General features: G+C 38.9%; 1 protein-coding gene across 23 annotated transcripts in view; it reads right to left on the bottom strand.

The window, feature by feature from the left end:
* madd (MAP-kinase activating death domain) overlaps positions 1–19,835 on the bottom strand; it is a 39,270-nt gene extending 19,435 nt beyond the window's left edge. For 7 of the 23 annotated variants that reach the window (XM_088296368.1, XM_088296382.1, XM_088296375.1 and 4 more), the window contains exons 1-22: positions 19,456–19,834; positions 15,922–16,137; positions 13,453–14,094; positions 11,732–12,035; positions 10,621–10,752; positions 10,293–10,406; positions 10,134–10,214; positions 8,205–8,261; positions 7,273–7,445; positions 6,894–7,129; positions 6,637–6,793; positions 6,408–6,511; positions 6,056–6,255; positions 5,668–5,924; positions 5,291–5,421; positions 4,761–4,862; positions 4,400–4,441; positions 3,714–3,731; positions 2,566–2,625; positions 1,034–1,142; positions 718–904; positions 69–219 (exon numbers count right to left, since the gene is read on the bottom strand). In XM_088296368.1, the coding sequence (XP_088152494.1) occupies positions 69–219; positions 718–904; positions 1,034–1,142; positions 2,566–2,625; positions 3,714–3,731; positions 4,400–4,441; positions 4,761–4,862; positions 5,291–5,421; positions 5,668–5,924; positions 6,056–6,255; positions 6,408–6,511; positions 6,637–6,793; positions 6,894–7,129; positions 7,273–7,445; positions 8,205–8,261; positions 10,134–10,214; positions 10,293–10,406; positions 10,621–10,752; positions 11,732–12,035; positions 13,453–14,094; positions 15,922–15,980 (3,316 nt within the window). In that variant the 5' untranslated portion in view covers positions 15,981–16,137; positions 19,456–19,834. Of the gene's footprint in view, positions 1–68; positions 220–717; positions 905–1,033; positions 1,143–2,565; positions 2,626–3,713; positions 3,732–4,399; positions 4,442–4,760; positions 4,863–5,290; positions 5,422–5,667; positions 5,925–6,055; positions 6,256–6,407; positions 6,512–6,636; positions 6,794–6,893; positions 7,130–7,272; positions 7,446–8,204; positions 8,262–10,133; positions 10,215–10,292; positions 10,407–10,620; positions 10,753–11,731; positions 12,036–13,452; positions 14,095–15,921; positions 16,138–19,455 lie in introns of all 23 variants that reach the window. The other 16 variants (XM_088296373.1, XM_088296390.1, XM_088296386.1 and 13 more) reach the window with 12 other exon arrangements.
* Positions 19,836–21,684: the final 1,849 nt, after the last annotated feature.

Genomic DNA, 21,684 nt, shown 5'->3' with positions numbered 1-21,684 from the left:
TGAGTACATCATTTGTATTACCGGTAATATCTTATCACAAAAAACACAAAGATTATCTGTTAACTTACCTTTGGTTTGATAATGTGTGCGGGCTATCTCCAGTAAGCTGAAGACACTGGCCATTCCTCCAAGGCCTGCATTTGTGTAGGAATGCTCCAAACTGGATACTGTACATTTCAGTATGTCCAACATGCCCTTGTACACCTTTCTGCTCACCTCCTGAAAACAAAGATGATTCATATCAAAAATACAAGCACATGCAAGAACTGACACTTAGCAAAACAAGATGTGATATCAAGTGTGGAAAGTTGCTCTGCTATTTTATGTTGGTTTTCAACAGAAAAACCTTCATATAAATAACGTAATCGCTTCCTCGCATTCTATTATAAGCTCTCTTAATAAATTCAATTGTCTGTTTATTTTTTTCCCAATTTAGCAAAAAATACAGGTTCTTAAAAATATAGATTAAATGAGAAAAAAAACAGGATGTTTTTTGCAGGGTTGATTAACACTCAAATGACATTCATAATCTAATATTAATTACAAGATCTTGAGGCAAAGAAAATATATTCATATCCTGATAGTGACATTTGCCAAAGCTTCATCTTTAATAACCTAATTTAATGAACCATATTGTGACGAAACATAAATTGTATAGAAATCTGCTAATTAAAAAAGAGTTGGCATTTTTAATTGGGGTTGAAAGAATCCTCTTACCACATCTCGTATGATCTCCTGTCTGCAGTCTTCCTCTGACTGGCTGGCTCTGTTAAGTTTACTCAGCACAAAGACACGGAGCTGCTCATTCTCCAGCAGGCGTCGCACTTTTTTCATGTTGTACCAGCTGACACCTTTTCCATCCAAGACACTCTGTACAACCTCCTTCAAGAACTGCTGGTTTTCACTGCATTCATACCACAGGCTTAGATGTATTCATCAGATATGCAAAGGTCGTTTTTCAATACATAGCAAGCAATATTGCACACGTGGCTGTGATACTTCTCTTAAAAAGTTAGCATATTTTAAAGAATACCTCGTATTATTGATCCGGCCCTGAGGAGAGGGTGATTCTCTTTTCACCGTTGGACTGTGTTTGATTCCAGAAGACTTCTGGTCCACAAGTGCCCGAGGTGCTCGTGCACCTGTGAACGAAAGCAACACACTAAGATCTCGAAACACTGCAGACAGCCTAAAAAATAGGATCCAAAATTTGCACAAAAGGAAAAACTCAGGAAGTCTGGGTAAACAGCAACAGCATTTTAGAAGGTGTTTGTTTTGTTTTGATGCCGCTCCTTCATCACCGTAATAAGTGAAATGAAACAACGAGTAATCTACGGTCAATAATTGACCACATGATCACAGAAGCTGCAAGACAAATATTACAACAGGAGAGTTGAAGGGCAAAACACACAAGCATAGAATAGACGCGCACACAAAAGGAGAACTAAATTCTGCTCTGGGTGGTGGCATAACATTGGATTGGCACATACTGTACGAGACCAAAACTATTCAGTGTAGAAACGACGTCAGCAGTTACATGCCCAAAAGAAAAGGAGGATGGATTGCTAAATTCACTAAAGCAAGAAAACAAGAGCTCAAGCTGACTCAAGTGAATTGCCGCAATGTCGTTGATGTCTTGTAAAGGGTTGTGTCAATCATGCTCCTAGTACAAACCACATCACATTAACAAAGGCAAGCATCAAGTGTGAGTCATCGCTTATTTATATAATGCAATTCTTTTACATTACAGACCTAGTTAGCCAAAATAAAGATTTTTAATCTAATTGCCCTTCTGTTACGAATATATGCATCTTCAGGATTGACGTGATGTTGACATGAATGAAAAAATGTGTTTGTTTTAGCTCACTGACTTAATTTTAAAGGGCAGAATTTACATAATATAACAGGTAGCAAATTCTTATCTTAAATTTTTATTGTCTAATTAGGAGTCCAGGCAGATGAAAACCAACACAATATCAATGGAACAATAAATAAATAAATCACAAACAGTATTGACCTGGATCTTGTGTGTACTAGTATGTAAAATCTCACAATAAACAAAAAATGCATCACTAGCATGATATTCCTGAAGAAAACAAGAACAAAGGAAACCCCAGTTGTTGTTTTGGTTTTTTTTCCTTTTGTTTTTTTAAACAACCGTAGTCGAGATTTACCAGCTACATAGCATTAATGTAAATGCTAATATGCGGAGTACAGTATAATTATGCCCAACCCCATTGAAATTGTCGAAACAGGGGGAAAAAAGAAACCTGCAAGAAGTATTTTTTTTATTTATTTTTTTTAATCGATTCTGTTCTGTGTTTGGTGCCTGTGCCCATCTGTTGCATAATGTGGTACTTCACTTACATCCGTCCCAACCTTTAAAAACATTTGTAATGGATGACTAAATAAATAAAATCTATCATGTGACTCGAAAATAGTCTGAGGGGAAACTAAGTGAATCCTTGATGGCACACACAGAGGAAGAGAGAAAAGGATGTGGGGAGATGTAGTTGACTGGCTTGGAGAAACATGCACCTCACTCGAGAAAAGGGCACAACCCACCTTCTCCGCTCCCCGGGCCGGCCTCTGTTATTATCTCCATTAGAGAATTTAGCCCAAATACTGCACACAAAACCCAGAATTAGTTGCTGCCACGAGTGGACAGAGACAGGGATACCGGCCCAATCACAACCAGTCTGAACATCAACCCATACACACATCATGCATGCACACTTAAGATGACTCCAAACAGAAGAAAAGTGGCCAAAAACAAAAAAGGAAATGATGGCTCATGATGTATAATTCCCGAAAATGTATTGTATTGCAACGAGTACAAGTTGCGCATTGCACATGTGTAAAGTGCAAAATATATACTGTATGAGCCTACACAGGACTTTGACTACAATTGAATGCTCTATGGAAAAAAAACTCAAAAGCATCAGGACACTATAATAGGCCGTTAATGTTTAACTTGTCATCTTGATAAATATTTGGGATTGAATGGAGAAGAAACCCCAAAACATCAGGAAGCCACCTAACACACAGTAAGACAAAACAAAAGCATAGTCTCAGGTGGGAAAAGGTCAACTGCTTGGGAATTCCCGAAAAGGGAATGTTGTTCTAAGGCAAACGGAGGTTCACTGGATGCTGTAGTGTTCCCCTGTTATTTGCTGGGGATACGGCCAAATACCCCAAAACCCTAAAATGGCCCCAAAGTACTACATGAAGCGCCTCACTTCACTTTAATATACTGTCGTTCCTTCAAGATGCAGGCAAAGCAAAATAAAAAATAAAAAATCACCTAAACTCACATGAATAGTTCTTTGGCACCAAGACGGCACCATAGCAATACTTTAATGGTTTTGGCCGGAGCACAAAAACAGCAAACAGCGACTAATGGAAGATAGGCTGAAAAAACAAAAATCGCAAATATGTGGGGAACGCTATGGCTTGTAAATATGTAGCTGTCACAACAAAATTAGTTTTCCCTTTGCAGAGTAAATGCATATATAAATGGTTGCATTATGTTGAGGGTTATTTCGATGAATAAGACCACCACCAGCAGTAAATATGGAAGGAATGGGAAGGTGTGGATCAACAGTTCACCACGGTGTCCACTATCTTAGTCCTAAACCGAAAAACCAAGATAGGTATGGGCCTACTGAGGGGAAGGGGGCAAATGCAAACCAAAACAATAAGACTAGACATACCCGGACTGTCAGGTGCATCTGGACAACAAAGACAAAACATACCGTAATGAAAAGGAATGGGACATTTTCTATGGCAGCTATTCCACATGGATTGGAGCTATTGAGCACCATGCTACTTTTTCTCTCAGTTTTTCTTAAAGTAATTACATTTTTGCCTGAAAGCATGATCATTTGGCCAATAGCTTTAATTTTTCCTATCACAACGACCATGAATAAATGACTACTAATGCGAGAATCAACTATTTCACCACAGACACAAATAAAATTCAACAACTTTTACAATACACATAGCCTTTTAAATCTCTTATTCAAAACGTCCTACTATTTTTTGTTATTTGCTCACTATGAGGTGTGATTTACGCATAATAACAGTGCATCATGTCCATAAAAGGAATGATATTCTTGACATCAAATCAAAATCAGACTGCATTTTTAATGGTAGAAAGAGGAATTGTTGCTAATTCAGTCACTATGTTTTAATGTTACAAAGGAGCACCAATAATAAAATGTAGACTCCCTAGGGAAGCGCAACAACATTTAAACCCAATAACATTTGAGTTTTTTTAAGAATTGTGAGAACACTGTGTTTAAAATCCTCAATACACTCCTTTAAAATAGTGCCATAAGTGTTAGCAATCAGAGGGAGGACAAAAAAGTCAGGCTATAAAAATAGAATTGCTACAGACCTGCTTGGTCCAGCTCCTCCTCAATGTCAAAATTTAAGTATTCTTTTATGAGAAAGAAATGTATTTCGATGGAAAAGCAGAACACAAAAAACAATAGTCATTCAAATAATGAAAACCTACACTTTCTTATATGCTCAAGTTTAAAAGCGATCCCCTTAGTAAGCCATGCGCGTACTTAGCTACCTGTATACTGTAAGCGCAAACCTCTTAAGATCAAATCATTATTTTGTCATACTTAGTATTAATTTGTTTAGGCAATAACAAAGCATTAAAAAATACTAAATTAAGTGGGCTCAGAAAATCAACTGACCTTGGAGAAAGAAAGTCTGTCAAAAATGTGTGATCGGTTGTGCTACTCTACCTTTGAGGCTGGGGAAAGGAGTGGATTTCTCCCTCGCAGCTTTGTTTGGTAGAGCAAGCTGGGACAGACTGAAACTGGTGCCATGATTCTTGTAAAGATTACCTAAAATGGATAGATGTTGATGTTATTATCAACAACTACAACAACAGGGGGCGCTGTGTAGCCGCAAGATGTCTCCGTACAACCCTGCATGAAAACTATTTTGTGACCGGATATATACTTATCATCACCGGACAAATATGTGTAAAGCAAAACCAGTCAAAGCCTGTGAAATATTTACCCGAAAACGCGACCTTCAGAAGCTAAAAAACAACTATAAAAACGTTTCAAACTATTCTCATCCTGAGTGATCGTTACTGTGGGAGTTGTCCATCTTTTACCACTGATCACGATCAAGCCATTCTTTCCACAGCACTTGATGGGGTGCTCTTCCCTTGCAGAATTTGCTAAGGCATCGAAAGGCCAAACATTTTCCACCAGGCAACTCTGTAGCAAAATAGCACAATTTATATTAGTTAAAATGTTCTTACTTGCAAAAGACATCAGTCCCCCAAATCCGTCATTACTGCTGTTGGAAATGGTTGAGTTTGGTGAGCTGTCGCCTTCTCCATCAGACTCCCCGGGCAGCCTCAAACTAATCGGGCGTGAAGGACGCTGTGCCCTTTAAAAATAAAACAGATCTATTTAAATATCCTCAGAGATGCACAAACAATTGCATGCAATATGAGGAAAATATTAAAACTTATAATAAGTAAATACAAATCACAACACCACACCGCCAAAGATTCAAGACCACCATGAATGGATAAATAGTTGGACATGCTGGGTTTTGACATTGCATGGTTGGTCAGAGCGCCCATTTGAATGAAGAGTTAGTTCATTCAAGTGATGAACAAGTTTAACACACTTGTTGCCATTGAGGTTCTGGTTGAATCGAGGGGTGTATGACTCCACTTGCTCTTCTGCATCAGGATCATCTTCAGAGGGAAAGCCATACTGAGGCTCAAAATAGGGGTTGTCATACTCTCGTTTTTTTGTGGCCGGTTCCGCCAGGCCAGATTCAATTGTTGATCTGAGAGACGGCTGGCTGGTAACGCCAAGGGCTGCATTCTGAGGGCCAGAACCAACAGCTGGCGTCTCACTCTCAGGTGCGTCCCCTTGTTCCTGTTAAAAAAAAGATTTCAAAAATGGATTATATGGCAAAATGTGCAGATAGAATAGCTAGATAACTACAGATATTTAACAAGCAAATAATTTTATTTTATTTCAATTTAGCAATGTTAGTGATAACATACGTGGTTGACTCCCTGAATGATCGTGCTGGGACTGGAGCTTGCAGTTGTGCTGGAGCTTGAGCGAAGGGCCTGTCCATCGGATGTTTCGCCAGGACCGTCCCCGCTGGACGGACCGTCTGAGCCTTCTCTTAAGTCTTGGAACTCTTGAAACTCCACCTCACTTGCATCTCCCAGAGCAGCATGGGTATGTGGTTGAAGGCCTAAAGCATTCAAATCAAACAATTAAACCAACAAACAAAAAGGTTGGAAGTGATAATTTACATAAAACCAATTGGGAAATAAAAGCGGTTCTAAGATTTTCCAATGTAAAACGAACAAAGCTTGAGACATTTTGATAAACTTAAAAACATACTTGGTGTGTCTCCCTGAATGTCTCCTTGAATCATCTCACTCACAAGTTCTCCAAGTGAGGAATAGGATGAACTGGAGTCATCATATGCCTCACTGTCACTACCACTGAGGAAAGAAATACATGATAATCTATTAAACCAGATTACAAACGATGAAATTCTATGCATTATCCATGATCAGTAACTCAACACTGTCTCGAGGAAAACCAAAATGAGTGCATTCATCCTTACCTGTCTGTGGCGTCAGAATCATTGCTCTCATCCTCAAATGGACTTGCCATAGCCTCAACTAGCTGCGAGCCCCCATCAAAAACTCTGTAAACTACTGACTGGAGCTGGTGAGCATACCACTTCGGTTTATCACCAATTAAGGATGGGTCAAAAACATCTGAAACCAAAGTGTGCAGGGGTGTACAGTTAACGGTCATTCTAATGCAAGGAAATGTTACATTTAGAAACAAGACATCAAACTGTAAAGATTATCTTACTATTATGTATTCTCTGAAATGCCAGATTAGTGGGATTGAGAGCCCATTCTCCATAGAACTCCACTGCCTGGGTGTGGGAAAGCTTATCAGCAAAACTCGATCGTCTTGGGCGAGATGCAAGAAACGACGATGACTGAAAAGCCACCACAGGGCGGGGGAAGAGGCGCAAGGTCCGTGTGTGCATTTGGAAACCATGGAGAACATTTTGAGAGTTGAAGAACCGTACCATGGCCACTCTGTTAAATAATAAAAAAAATGTGTGAATTATAGTTCAGTTCTTTTCTTTCAAAATCAAGCACATCCCTTGAACTTTCGGCATTAACGGTAAGAAAATGGACAAATATGTGACACCAACACATACTATAAACAAAAGGCTTGCCTGGTGGCTACATCCACAGAATCGACATCATTGCCATAAATGAGGGGGTTAAACTCAGTGGATGATGGCGAAGCTTTATCACGTCCAGGGGGAAGCAGAGGCATTTCCTGACCTTCCTGGAACTTCTCCAGGTTCAATATGGGTTGGGTGTTCAAACTCATACTTGCCAAGGCCTGGAACAAGTGATAGAAGGATAAAGAGTGAGACCGCAAGAATAAAATTGAAAAAAATAATAAAATAAGGGATTGATGATCCACTCCCACCTGAGGCATCAACATTACGACAGTTACGCCACAACCATCTACGCACTAAAAAAGGAAATCTATTCATTTGAGGAACTAATTTTTTTCAAGAGATCATCTGGGTCATTTGAAACAAAAAAAAAGGAAAGTAAGGATGGATGGAAATTGCACAAATGCTCTTACTAGCATCTCTCCAAAAGGAAATGTTGACACCAAATAATCCAAAATAAGCAAATCCCCTTGTTTTAACAGTTTTTCAAGATGTTTGCAATCTTATAATACACAGAAGCTAGGATCTGTGCAATGTTGATGCTTGCGGTGGGTGTGTCATTATCAGAGAAGAGGGGGACAGAATGTTCTGAATCTTGCTGCAGAGTTGTCAGTGTTTAGCTAAGCATAATGGAATATTGTAATTAGTTGCTGGATCTGGTGAAATGTCTTTGTTAAAAGGTATCTGCTTCACCTTTTCTGCTTTTGGTTACCAGGGCACTCGATGATGCAAGAATCAAGGCACACATATTCAGTCATGCTCAAGCCAGAGCTAAGCAGCACGTTTAGGGGTCCGTGAAACATTCTGAGACACTGTTATGCATGTAACTCAATTCTTGAAAAAAGAGAAAAGTAATCGTCATGAGCAAAGTAATGTGAAAGAGGATGCAGGAGCATTCCGCAGGAGAATAAATGAGTAACCTTATTTTCTGTGGAGAAGATCTGCTTTTGGGTGATCATGGTCAACCTAACCAGACACTAGGAGAGAGATGTTGGGAGAATCATAAGACGGCCTGAGGTGATCAGTGTCACTGGAACAGCACATGACAAAATCATGGCCCTTTCCTTTTCTTTTTAAAGTCAGCTTTTCAGGACAAAATTGTGTGCTAATAAAACTACACTAACCTCATGAAAAAAAAAATTTCAGTGCCTCTTGAAGTCCCTATATAACTGAAGGATTACAGTAGTTCTGCTATTGTTTGCGACACACAGACGACTAGAGTTTGACGCAAAAATGGGCAACGCAGTTTTAACACCTGACAATCAATGCTCTTTAAAAGGCACTTTGAAAGCCATTGCTAACGATGCTAAAGGTTGGCCATGCATTTAATTGCATGAATACACAACGCCGCAACAGCTGTGTGAATGGGCACAGGCGAATAAAAAAAGTTATTGTTTCGCCTCAGATGCACTACTTTGGCAAAAAGGCAGCATGAAAGGACCTCTATTAGTGACGAAATTGAAGTAGTTATGATGGGATAATGGCAATAATGATTGCCAAAAACCTAGAATACAAGTAAAGCTCTTCAAGGGCTATCCCATTTTAATTATAATCGGTGTTATTTTCTGCATACAAATGGTCAACTGCTAAACAGAGAGGCTTCACACACTTAACACCAGCCTCACTCACACATCCACACACAAGGAAAGTCGCAAAGCCATCGAACTGGCTCTGATTCAAGGTACACCGCTGGCATCGAGCAGAAATCCAAATGTCAAACGTTCATATTTTTCCCCGCACAAATGTATGGTCAGTCCACACCTGTGTGTGTCATTACTACAAATAGCTGACCAATCCTAAGTGATGCAAATAGCGTAGTCTCCTTGATGATGTAACGTGAATGATTGAACACACATGCTGTTTTTGTGCTCTTCTGAAAAGTCATTTTCGAGGTACAAGGATTCCGCCCGACGCCAGTGGCATACAGTATACTATATTCATGTATGTGTATGTGACAAGATCAGTTTCGAGAACGTTTTATTGAATACTGAAATCATTTAAAAAAATAAAAAAACAACGTGAAAGGAACCTGAACCTGCTGCATTCTTATAATGGGAGAGGGCAACTACCTTGCATTCTGTAAATGGACCTCTGGTAGCATTCTCATAACGGGTTTAAAGTTTTTAATGAATAATTCCTCGTTATTTTTAGAATTTGTTGTGTTAGTATAAAGAGTTAGAAAATCGTTTCTATCCTAACATCACTTTTGTTCCGACCAAAAGTTAAGCCCATCCAGCATTGCATTTGATATAAAAATATATTTACAAATTATTTCCTTTGCCACAATGCATTTGTCAAGTCCCCTCTTAGACCCTGGAGCAAACAGGACGTGAATGGACCCTTGTGTGAGTTCATTATGGCTCATAATGTTACCTACGAATACAAAGTGTCTGTTTCCATGAATCAGAACCAAATTCTGATGATGTGAGAGTTAGGGGGATCATGTGTCACAACCAGTCTTAACAGCAATACTGTTTTTTTCCCCTTGGATAACAGGGTCCTAAGAACTAATTTTACCTTCAAGAGCTACAGCATGCAAAGAAAACAGAAAAAGAGCAGAAAACATTGCAGTTGTTTTGTTAGTGCACAACAAAATCAATTTCTATTTCTTGCACAGTCTAAACAAAATACATACAAGTCCGTTGGAGTAGGAAGCCCCTACTCTTCACACGGCTGGAAAAGAGTTTTTCTTAATATTAACTTATATAGAAGGAAAAAAATTAAGTATGATGAAAAATAACAAGTTGGCTCGTAATAAATACCAGGGTTCCAGAATGTCATGGCATGTACAGTACTAGTAGGTTTAGGACAAAATTTTTAAAAAAAGAATTAAACCAATCACAAAGTACCTGCTTCAGATGTTTCTTGAGCTCGCCAGCTTCAGGCTCTGGAAGAGGTGGTAGAATCTCTGCATTTGTAGGTGCTTTCACCTGGAAAAAAAATACATTAATTTTGATTGTTTTAAAACACAAAGTCAGACGGTAACAAAAATATGTCATTGTAGTTACCTTGCTGCTGTCCAGATCCACAAGCCACACATCATCTGGAATTTTGAAGTCTGATTTATAAAGGAAAAAGCTAGCTGGTACGCCGATGATGTAGGGAGTTGGGGCCAGAAGAAGCTGTGCAGCAGCAGAATACAAGAAAACAGCAGTTAACCAAGCCCTTTGTTGCAAGGCAAACCTTTCTTTCATTTAGTCTCTCTCAACATTTGTACACACATAAGCAGAAAACTGTGGTTGGAATGCATCTATGACAATCTGAATTGTATTCCACAATTCTTTTTCTTATTTTTGTGATAATTTCAAACGCCAAAGGTGCTACCATCTATTGTACCTGTTCAGCTGAAGCCATGCAAGTTGGCAGTAAGGGTATGACAGGGAACATGTACTCCAGTGGATAGATCATGGCCACAAATGCCATTACGCTCATGGATAGAGCATTGTAGTCTCTTGACTGGAGAATAACCTGAAGAAAAAAAAAAAGGACAAACTGAATAAATGCATCGCAATGCACAGCTCAATAGGCCATAATTAAACTGCATCATCTGCCAAGACAAATCCTAAATCAAACAAACATTTGTTTTTCTATTTTAAATATCATTTTTTACATATGACATCCAATAAGCAAAAGAGAGACAGACCGAGAATGTCGCGATGACGACAGTGGGCATGTATAACTGTCTATTTCAGGGGTCACCAACCTTTTTGAGACTGAGAACGACTTTTTGGGTACTGATTATTGCGAAGGACAACTAATTTGATTCACACTTTCAATTTTCTCAAATTACCAAAGAGGGATATTCCGTCCATTTTTGACGATACGTTTTTGAAAAGAACTGACTCAGGAAGGACAATCGTGGTTTTTCATCCATTCCTTGAATAATCCCTAACTGGGTCAAGTACCCAGTAATTTTTTAAAATATAATTTTAAAAGAAAACATAAAACAAATGGAAAAACATTTTATCCCTAGTGACAAAATTTGCTATTTTTATCCAAAGAGTAAATCTGTGGGTGATTTGTGACGGACGGTGTAGCTGACATTAGCAGCGCAGCGCGTTCACAGAAGTTTGCTTCCTCTAACTGTAAAGGAATGTGGTTACAGTAGATTTGTGGTGTGCTTATGTAAACATATCCAGTCACTCCCCATGCCTACTCATTCATTGATTGACCAAAACGTATAGTCAATAAAATTAGAGCTGTCACTAAGCATTAAAACGTATGCACTAGCACCAACGCAAACATATGAAATCGTTACATGCTCATATGGAAAAAGAGACAAAGGATTTTCAATGAAAAGCTGTTACATGAAAGTGGACTGTAATGGTGAAAAGTGAGGACAAATTTAGATATCCGCACCAATGTCTTATGTGACAAAACAGACGACGTACAAGTATGGCATATTGTTATGAAAACACTGGACTAACTTTTGATGATCTGATCCTACCTTGTGCTCCAGCAAGACACATGAGAGAACCTGCAGACAGGCATCCACACCCAGTAACTCTAGAGGCAAGTGCAATGGAAAATCGACCATCGAGAAGCGGGAGTTGTCAGGCAGTGCGAAGGTGAGGGGCCGTTTCATTTCATTGGGCAGAACTTCCACATCCACACGCCTCTGGCTTGCCACCGGTACAGGTGAACGTTGTAACCTGTATATCCACGATTCAATGTCCCGAAGGTCAGCCAACAGCTGGCTGCCCTTCTCTTCCACTGAGAGTGCCCCAGTGAACACCCGCCACATGGTGTCTCTGTGGAGCACATTATAGTATTTTTGAGAATACAAGTACATAAACATGGAAAAAGAAAGTGTCAGTTAAGAAGATTGAAGCACACGGTCCTAGGAGATGACGCTGTTTTGATGCAGAAGTATTGCCACACGAACATCATTACGCTCAGAAACCACATTTGTGTTATAGTTAGTCGGTGCAATATTGCAACATTGGCAAAGATACCCGGTGCTTTGCTTAGTGTTTTTCAAAAGAGTAAAACTGCAGGAAAAAGTGAAAATGCACAGGATTTCAGTGAATAAATGAGTCTTCACTTTCATTTATGTGTGTGCATGTGTGTTCAGCAGATATAAAAAAGATAATATCATTAAGCACTTTCTAGCATGTTGGTGATTGTTTCTGTGGCAGAGGGAGAAAAATCATGAGGTTAACCAGAGGCAACCAGAGACCTCAATCTATTAGTGGCATCACAGGAAAAAAAGGCTTGCAGCCACAATATTGTATTGCACTGGAGAGGGGAGCTCTCTAATCGCGTTGCACACTTGAGTACAATGACAATAAAGGGATTTCTGATTCTGATTCTGATTCTGAATATGATGTCTCTTCTCCTTCTCTGTCATTGCTTGATCTAACCATGTCGGACAGAACAATTATCTATCCCACTCCGAGTTATGTTGCTTTCTGAAATAGTCATACAAGTACAGAGTAATCCTTGGGGTAATACAGTACAAAACTGGCAAGTATGTTGCACAGTAAAACTACATTACAGAGATTTGGTGGTTTTACCACTATATTATTGGAGTAAAACGTTTTGTGCAAACACACAGTCACACGGGAAAATTAATACTTTGTCACACTATCACGAGTAAGCCAAACAGGAGTGCAACAAAGACTTATTCTATGATGCATGATGATTCCAGGAATGAAGTCCTTTTCAAGTGGGTAAATGATACTGATTTAGCTACTATCAGTTTTGTTGTCTTAAACTCAATAGAATCAAATCATTTAATTTGCGGAAAATCCCTCATTTATGAGATGGAAAATCAGGAAATGCAGACAAAACTGAACACACCATTAACATATTAAGTTTGTCTTAAATATTTCTCAAATTTGTAGTACATGTGCACATCCATGCAATAAACATGCAAGCGCGAGCTAATTAGTTTTCTCGTCTATAAATAAGACGGAGAGTTTGTGTATAAGTTATTAATTGGCACATTAATGTGTGTGTACGTCAAGGAACACTAGGCAGTTGCAGTGAAGTAATCGCTAGATAAAGTGATGTTGCAGGAACACCTAAGAACATGAGAGCAAATTCTGTTTGCAGAGGGGGCATGGAAGTCATTCTAACATTGATTATAAAACATTTTGGGCAAAACAAATTGTTAAACTTGAAATCCTGGAAAACGTATACACGGATGAAACAACCATTTCTCACCTTTGGAATGTATGGGGCATTCCAGCACGCTGTGTTAGCCTCTGACTGCAGCAGTCTACCATCCTCTTAAGAATATACAAGCATTCCCTGAAGGTGGAGAAGAAGGGGTAGTGGCTGAGTATACACAACGAGGTCAGTGTACTGTTGCGATTCCTGGCAGCCATCTTTGCGGCATTTCGCTTGAGCTGTGCTGCGTTTCCAGCATTTTGCTCACTATTTAGGGGTTCAATCTCCTCTCCAGAAGCAGAATGAGGAGCTGACTCAGCTTTGTTAGATGGTGATAACCCAGAAGACTGGCCTCCAGAGCTCCCATCAGACCCCTCACTTGTGGTGTCCCCTCCCTGTGTTGCGGTCTCTGTATGGCCACTTTTATCCGTACGGGTGCGGTGATGCCCGCGCTGAAAAGACCGGTAGAAGTTGACACAGATTCCGTAGCGAGTAATTCCTGAGTCCTTGTCAGTCAGAGTAAAAACAAAGGAAGAGTCGTCACGAAGGCTAACTCTACGCTGCCGTATACTAAGGCAGCCTTCTGGTTGGCAAAAGAAGACCACATCTGGTGGAAGTGGAAAGTCCTGGTGGTCCTCCAGAGGATAGCGGCGGAGAAGCTGAGGGGTCTGGGCCACACTATCGCTACTTGGTTGCCTAGAGGGGAGACGGAAAAACAGAAGATTTGTAATGGATCGTAACATGATTGCTGGACTTCACCCTTGTTATACTAAGCTGACGTATGTGCATAGCAAGTGTGGGGCTCAACAGTGGTCTTAATTAATTCTCCAAAGCAAATGTACGCAATGTGCAAAGTACATTTAGTAGCCCTTTTGCTAATTACAGAAAAAAAAATGACTAGGGCCGTGTCATATCACACCACCTGGGACAGTTTTTGAAAAGGTACAAAAATGTCCAGCTTCGTCATAATTACACAGATAGGTGACACATTTTCGGCTGTACTCTGTAATTGGAAACTATCATCTGCTACCATGAAAATCACAAAAACACGACATGGGAAAGTTTTACTCCAAGGATTTATTCCACTACTATCTTATCTCTCCCGAGCAAAAGCAAGCACACAAGCACACACACACACACACAGAGACACATGAGTCTCGCAGCTGCTCACGATATCACATAACATTGTGCAGGATGTCAACAATGAACACCTCTTTGTTGAACACTAATGTAGAGTTCCTATTTCCTCCAGTGGCAGTTCATACAAAGAACTACTGTACTCGGCTTTGCACACTTGCTTATGAGTCAGCTGCTGGAGAAACACACTGTCACACTGCAACTCCGGCCAGCGAGACCATATTTTGTTTTTAAATTTTTTTTTTTTCTTCAACTGACCAGGCCTACTACAGCAAGACTCAAATCAGGGCAAACTTCAGAATCTCATCTAATTAGGGGCCAACTCTGACAAACTGTGAGTGTAACATTTGCAGATGTTACCAGATTGTGTACAAGTTGGTGCGCTAAATTAGGTTAAAGTGGTGAGGTTAACCTGTTGCAACCCACGCTTGTCTGGCTAGAAAGTGAACACTAACTGGTGCAAAGATGCTTCATTTTTTGTCTGATTTTATTATTTTAGTTGATTTTATCCTCTTAAGCTCCCAGTCATTGTTATACTACTATCCCCATACTTTGTTCTTTTTTTTTTGTATGTGCTCGCTCCAATTCCCATGTAGACCAGAAAATAAACATGCACGTAATAAGAACTTGATTAATTCAAATACACACACGAAAAGTACAAAAAATATTCACTTCTAAGCTGTAATACAAATTTAAACCTCTCCAAATGTAGCATACTTCCCATGAAAATGCAGATTTAAAGATTTTTTTTCCCATCAGTTACCCTTTGAAAAATAATCCCAAAAAACGACATGGTGCCCCTAGAGGTTCATTCAGTCATTTAACTTGAGTTGTCCTTAATTAACAAATTAATTAATTGTCCTGATTTATGCTACAATAGCACAAATTAAACAATATTAATTACAATACAAATAATAATAATCTATAATTTTCTTATAGTGCTTTTGTGGGCACTCACACTTCACAATAGATACATTATGCATGCATTCGCACATTCATGCTGTGGTGGAAGTAAACTGTTCTGTAGCCACAGCTACCCGGCGGCAGACTGACGGAAACGTGGCAGGCAGCTTGCGCCTCGATTCACACCCAGTCGTACACCAGTGTGAGTGACACTGGAGGCAAGGTGGGTGAAATATCTTGCACAAGGACACAACAACTCGGACGCAGCGGGATTCGAACAGCCAACCCTTAGGTTACTGGGTGATGCACGCTACCTCCTGAGCCATGGCCACCCTACAGCCTGTAATAAAGCCATCCTATAAACAAATGTGAGCATGTCCAAGTAAATTATTCTATTTTTATTTCGGGGCAAAATGATTTTAATTGTCATCCTTATGTTTTCTTTCAACCAAATCATCAATAACAGTCAAAGAAAATCCTTACCTTGCACCAACCACCACCAAGTAGTCAAGGAGTCGTGGGCACGGCTTCTTTTTCTCCATGTTGGATCGACCACGTCTTGTAATTCACGTCATCCGTGATGAATGGGCACTTGTTAGTTATTAGTGGATTTCAATCCAAGATGGGAAATTTCAATTGTATTATGAGACAAAGTGTTGTTATAATCATTTTGAAGTCTCTGGGATTCCCTGGTTGAACCTGCAACAAATGAAAGGGGTAAAATTACGTTGGTTATTTTTGCTTTGTTTGGCCACAACACCTTTAAAGAAAAATTCTGGTAAGAGTGCCAAATTAACAATAGATTACATTGAGCAACAGAAACACAGGCAGCTAAAAATAGTAAGTGTATAAAATTAATTAGATAAGATCACATTGAGCTTTTTTATTTTGCCGCCCAAAAAAGTCAGAAAAAAATTCATGTAAATTTTTCCATTTTTTTATTTTCACGTTAATTGAATATCTGAAACGCCCATATCCGCGGGATTCATGAAAAAATATGTTCTATGCGACCCCACTAGTAAAAATGGGGCATTCTAATTTGATATTGCGTTTGTGAAATATGAATTAGGCTGCAAAATCCGCCTGCTTTTATTCATATCAGGAGGCGGCCATTTTGTCATTTGGTCCAATATAATTTACAAAAACACTGAATTCAATAGAAGCTAAAGAACACATCTTAACCAAGGGCGCCAACAATTATAGTATGTAATGTATTGTAATGTAATCAACTTAAAAGTAACAAACTACCATGTGTGAACCTCAGAGACCCAGTGGATAATGAGGCTAGATATTTCAGTAGACATTTTAAGTGAATATGCTGTATATTTTGCTGCAATTCCATATCAAACTAAGCCGTTAAAAGTTATATTATAGCTGCATTACAAGCTAAATTCATTATACCTCTTACTTTTGACATTTAAAAGGACTTTTCAGTTTTGACCACATTAGGCAAACGTGTTTTGTTGTGTGATTAACTGATTACGTGAGCTGTTGCGACTAGATTCACACTGCACAGTGTGATGCCCACATTGGATTTTTTTGTTGAATCAGCACTTTTTATGTACTTGTTCAAGTTACAAAATAAAACGCAACTTTACTTTTAATGTCAGGAATGTGATACAAATGCACAAAAAAAAATAAAGTGATGTGCACCAAAAAAAGGCTTTCATGTGGCACAGTGTTCACAAAAGTAATATGATGCATTGTACAAACACAACACATCCACATCCGATTTACAATCACATACTGTATGACAGAGGCCAAGGTCGGATTTAAAAACTAAACTAAATTATTCCGTTCACACTGCATGAAAAAACTGATATGTGTCACAAAATATATATTTATAAATTAATTAATAAAAAAAAAAAAATGTTAAAAAAGGAATTGAACATGAACGCGCCTTTTCTGTTGCCGGTCCTTCCCTATGAAATGTGCTTCCATTAAATGTTAGGCAACCCTCCTCTCTGACCATTTTTAAAACCCGTTTGAAGACACATTTTGATTCTTTAGCTTTCGACTCAACATGAGACACTCACTGCTCTGCTGTTCTTCTGGTATCTATTGTAAATGTGTTTATGTATTTTAATTTGTGTTCTTATTACCTGCTAATTTATATTACACCATATGGAAAGCGCTATGTTACAGCTCCATCTGTGGTGAAATGAGCTATAAAAATAAAATTGTATTGTATTGTACGTTAACATAGCCTTAGAGGCCTTTGTAGAGTTTGCACTCCCTTTAACTACACTAGAAACACTTAATTGTCAATAAATTGCATAGACAATAGAATCCAGTTTGTAAAATTATTTTAATTAGTTGTATTGTCGTGTACACAAATTCACCTTTGTGTTTCTTCCACAACATATAGTTGTTTAACACTTACAATAGGGCAGCTGTACAAACTACAAAGACATTTGCACTACAGAGATCATAAACTATACATAACTATTTATTACACAATACGTTTTTACCCTTTACAAACCAACATGCTCTGTTAAGGTTATGTTACATCAACCCAGCAAGACATATAAAGCTACAGATTTTTAAAATAACCCAGTCAATAGTGTGACCAGCAACATCACACAATACGAGCACACGAACATGGACAAAAAGACAGCCAGCTTTCTCGCCCATTCAATACAGTGAATTGATACACAACAGGTGTGCCAGTAGGGGTGCTGGAGCTGATTAACGTGTCAGCTAATCTTATGGGTCAGAGGGCAAGAGTTGTGATGCCCTCTGCCCTGCTGAACAAAAATGTAAAAATAGAAAATAGTTGTTGGAGAGATGCTAGTCTGTTTGCTTGCTACTGTTGAGATGCCCTTCAGCAAAACATCATCACCCACCATCCCAGCTCAGGTGGTGAACAACTTTGCATATGCAAGCCTCTTTCACGATATCTCAATGCATCACTGTATGGATATGATCTGGTTCTGCATGCAAATCTGAAATATGCAGGTAGTGTATGTGTGTAGTAGTAGTATTAGAGTGACTATGAATTTAATGCATAAAAATAATTATTTAGATAACTTCATCTGAGAGACTGATACAAATGTACACCTTTAAAAGGGAAAGATGACAGATCTGCATTTACTTTAGTGTATTATACTCAACGGATATTTAAATTGCACAATGACACTCTTAATAGCTCCAATAACCAGCACTTTTGATAGAAAATTACTTTTTTTCAAACCCAGTGAAATTGTTTTAATAAAGGTTTTACGATGATGACAATCGGGGGTACAGATTACTTCGATATCAATTATTTCCTTTGGGGGGAAAAGTGTCCAAAATCTATATCAAGGCATATCACTTCGGTGAATTCCTCATAATGGAGTGTTAAATGTGTCTCTATTGACTTCATTGCGACTCTGACGAAGCCTACCATGTCAACATCCATAAATGACAGCAATGATGACCATGCCTTAAAATTGCAGTCGTGCCACCTTGTATGCAGTTTACGTATGACAGTTACTTACTTCCATAGCTGGATGAATAGTGAAAAAACAGCCATGATGCGATTTTTATTTTTCTAGAAATTGATGATCCAAATAAAATCGGCCAGTCACGACCTGTCTATTACTACTGCAAATTATCTGAACGCAAGATAAAAAAGTAAATTTACAATACAATGTCGAATGAAAATCAGCTGTAGAGACAACATTAAAAAAGCACAAAGGAGTAGCAGCGGTATTCTAATAAGATGCACTGATGGAATCAGCAGTGTAGCTCTTACGGGTGTCATTAATCATAATATTAAAACAGCAATAACATCTCTCTGACAGGCCTTGTCTTGACTTGACTTGACTTCGCCTCTCTCACCCCCACTGCTAGCTTGGTGGTTTCCTACGTCACTATTGGATTAGCTAGTTAGCTGCTACTAGTAGCGTTAACGTTTAGTCTCCACAATTCTTGAGAAATTTTTCGAAAGAGGGTGATGGGTGGGGGGCACTTTGCTATCGCAAATGTTGACGATACGAAGCGCAGACGTGCATCGTTGTCAAGTTGCATCCTTACCTGCTTACATTAGCGAGCTAGCTAGCTGCTAATGACTGCTGCGACGCCAGCTGCTGGTGACAGTCGGCCTGCAGGGTAGATGATGCCCTCTCGGGAAAGCAGAGAGCAGTCGTGTCGCAAAACGTCCTCTGCCTGTCTCAATGCGCCGTGTCATTTGTAGACCTAAGAAACTGGCGTCGTCCGAAAAGCTCGACTTCGTCGAGTGATACGTAGGCGGCGTAGTCAAGTGGTTGGTAAGTGCGCGTTCACACCCCCTGATTCGGTCTGCTTCAACCTGCATTCAGAACATCCTCCTCTTCATCCTCATCCTCATCCTCATTGGAGTGGGGAGTTCCGCAATCCGCAAGTTGACTTCTTAAACGGAAGCCATCGCAAGACACGCGGAACTAGGAGATCAGTACTGCACATCCAAACGATATTTTATAATTTTAGGGTCAACCACGAGTGAGTAATATTGGGATTATTTAATGTCATACCTAAAAACATGTAGAATGTTCACGTAAAATGCTTTATTTCAGTTTTTTAATTACTCACACTAGACGAATTAACTAATTACCATGAATGACATTAAGATCAACTGATTTTAATTGAAAATAAATGCTAAATTAATGTAGCGTGTTTAAACTAAAGTTTGGTATTGTATTACTATATGCAGTGCAATGGTGGGGTGGCAAGGCCTTCTCTGCTGGCCTAACATAATCAAAAAATCTTTATCATATTTATGATATATATATGCACACACAATTATTATTCACAGTCATGTCATTATGTTGTATTTTTAGGTGAGTTTTTATCTAATCAGAATTCAGTTAGCTTGTGTTGCCAAACAGATTTTATAATATCAGTGGCACATTTTTTTTCTCCAAGCCTTCAGATTCCCCCGATAGCCAACCAAATCACTAGTTGGTTACAGTGAGCCTTCTTGCAGGCTGTACGTTGAAGGTGCAAACGTGTCCTGCGATTCAATAGTCACTTGTGATAGGGCAGGGCCAGGCTAGACATTCTTACCCGACAACCGTTCAAAAATATGAAATATATTTTTGCTTTTTTAACCCACAATGGCTGAAAGGAGGGAAGGGTGTAAATATGATTGCAGTTATACTTGCAAGGCCATTTTGAAGAGAGAACAGCTCTCTCATGAGCCAAGGTGGTCCAACACTCAGTCGCGAGTAGTAAGTGTGTGTCTGTACATCATGTCTCCAGCCGTGGTGTCATTAATGATGGCAATATCAGGGGTATTTATTTAAGTCGGACTAAGTAGGACTTCACTAAAGGCCTACGTGCGAAATGCACGGCCCACCAGTTTTTTTGTAATAAACCAATTTATACGTGCACTACTACCAATTTATCATCTTTAAAACAAGTCTTAAAGGGATGCTTCATTGACGTTAACTTGGCACTTACATATTAGGTTTGCATGTAAAAATGACATCGGTCCTAAAATGCCCATCTAAAAAGACTGTAGTGATTTATTTTTTTATATATGATATTTACGACAAATTGGCACACCCCCTGTTCGGCGCTCGGCTTATTTTTTTCCAGTTTCAGCTTCTACATCACAGCAGGGAGGCAAGCGAAGTAATATTGCACGAATTGCTCGAATTGTCAGTTCTGTTGTCTAAAACGGCGACCAAAATTTCCAACTACTATTTTTTTTAAGTTGATATTTACTTGAATGATATCTTGTAATTACTGTAAATATCACCAAATATGAAGCAAATTTTAATTCAAAGACTGTTCTAATCACTTTTCTTGATTCGTGAAGACGATCTGAACAGTCATCTTTATAGGCATTTTTCTTAGAAACATTTCTCCAACCTTATAGAGTGCATTTAGTTCTACCCACAAGCACCACACTCCAGCAGTGTTAGTTTGCAAGGCCTAGTGGTTACTTGAGCAGGATGGTTTGTTCTGAGATCTGTTTAAGATGTACAGCTAATATGGTACAGTATTCGAATTTGGCTTTGCAAGATGTGCAATTTATTCGTTAAGTAAATAAAATTGAGATTATGGAGTTAAAATATTTAAGTAAATTTTCAAATTAATGCTTTAATTTTGACAGCCCTAATAAATATATATCCATACACATTTGTACACTTTACATATATATACATACAAATACAATAACAGAGAGAGCGAGTGCGAGAGAGAGAGAGAAAAAAACACAACACCTTTTGGAGACACAAGAGCCCGAAGGTTCGAGATGGCTTTTTTAAACAGCACAATTTG

Source organism: Idiotropiscis lumnitzeri, chromosome 5 (genome assembly GCF_059441095.1).
Source record: "Idiotropiscis lumnitzeri isolate Australia: NSW breed Sydney's pygmy pipehorse chromosome 5, RoL_Ilum_1.0, whole genome shotgun sequence".
Lineage (NCBI taxonomy): Eukaryota > Metazoa > Chordata > Actinopteri > Syngnathiformes > Syngnathidae > Idiotropiscis > Idiotropiscis lumnitzeri.
Note: the sequence above shows the minus strand (reverse complement) of the source record. Positions and strands in the feature narration are given on the sequence as shown.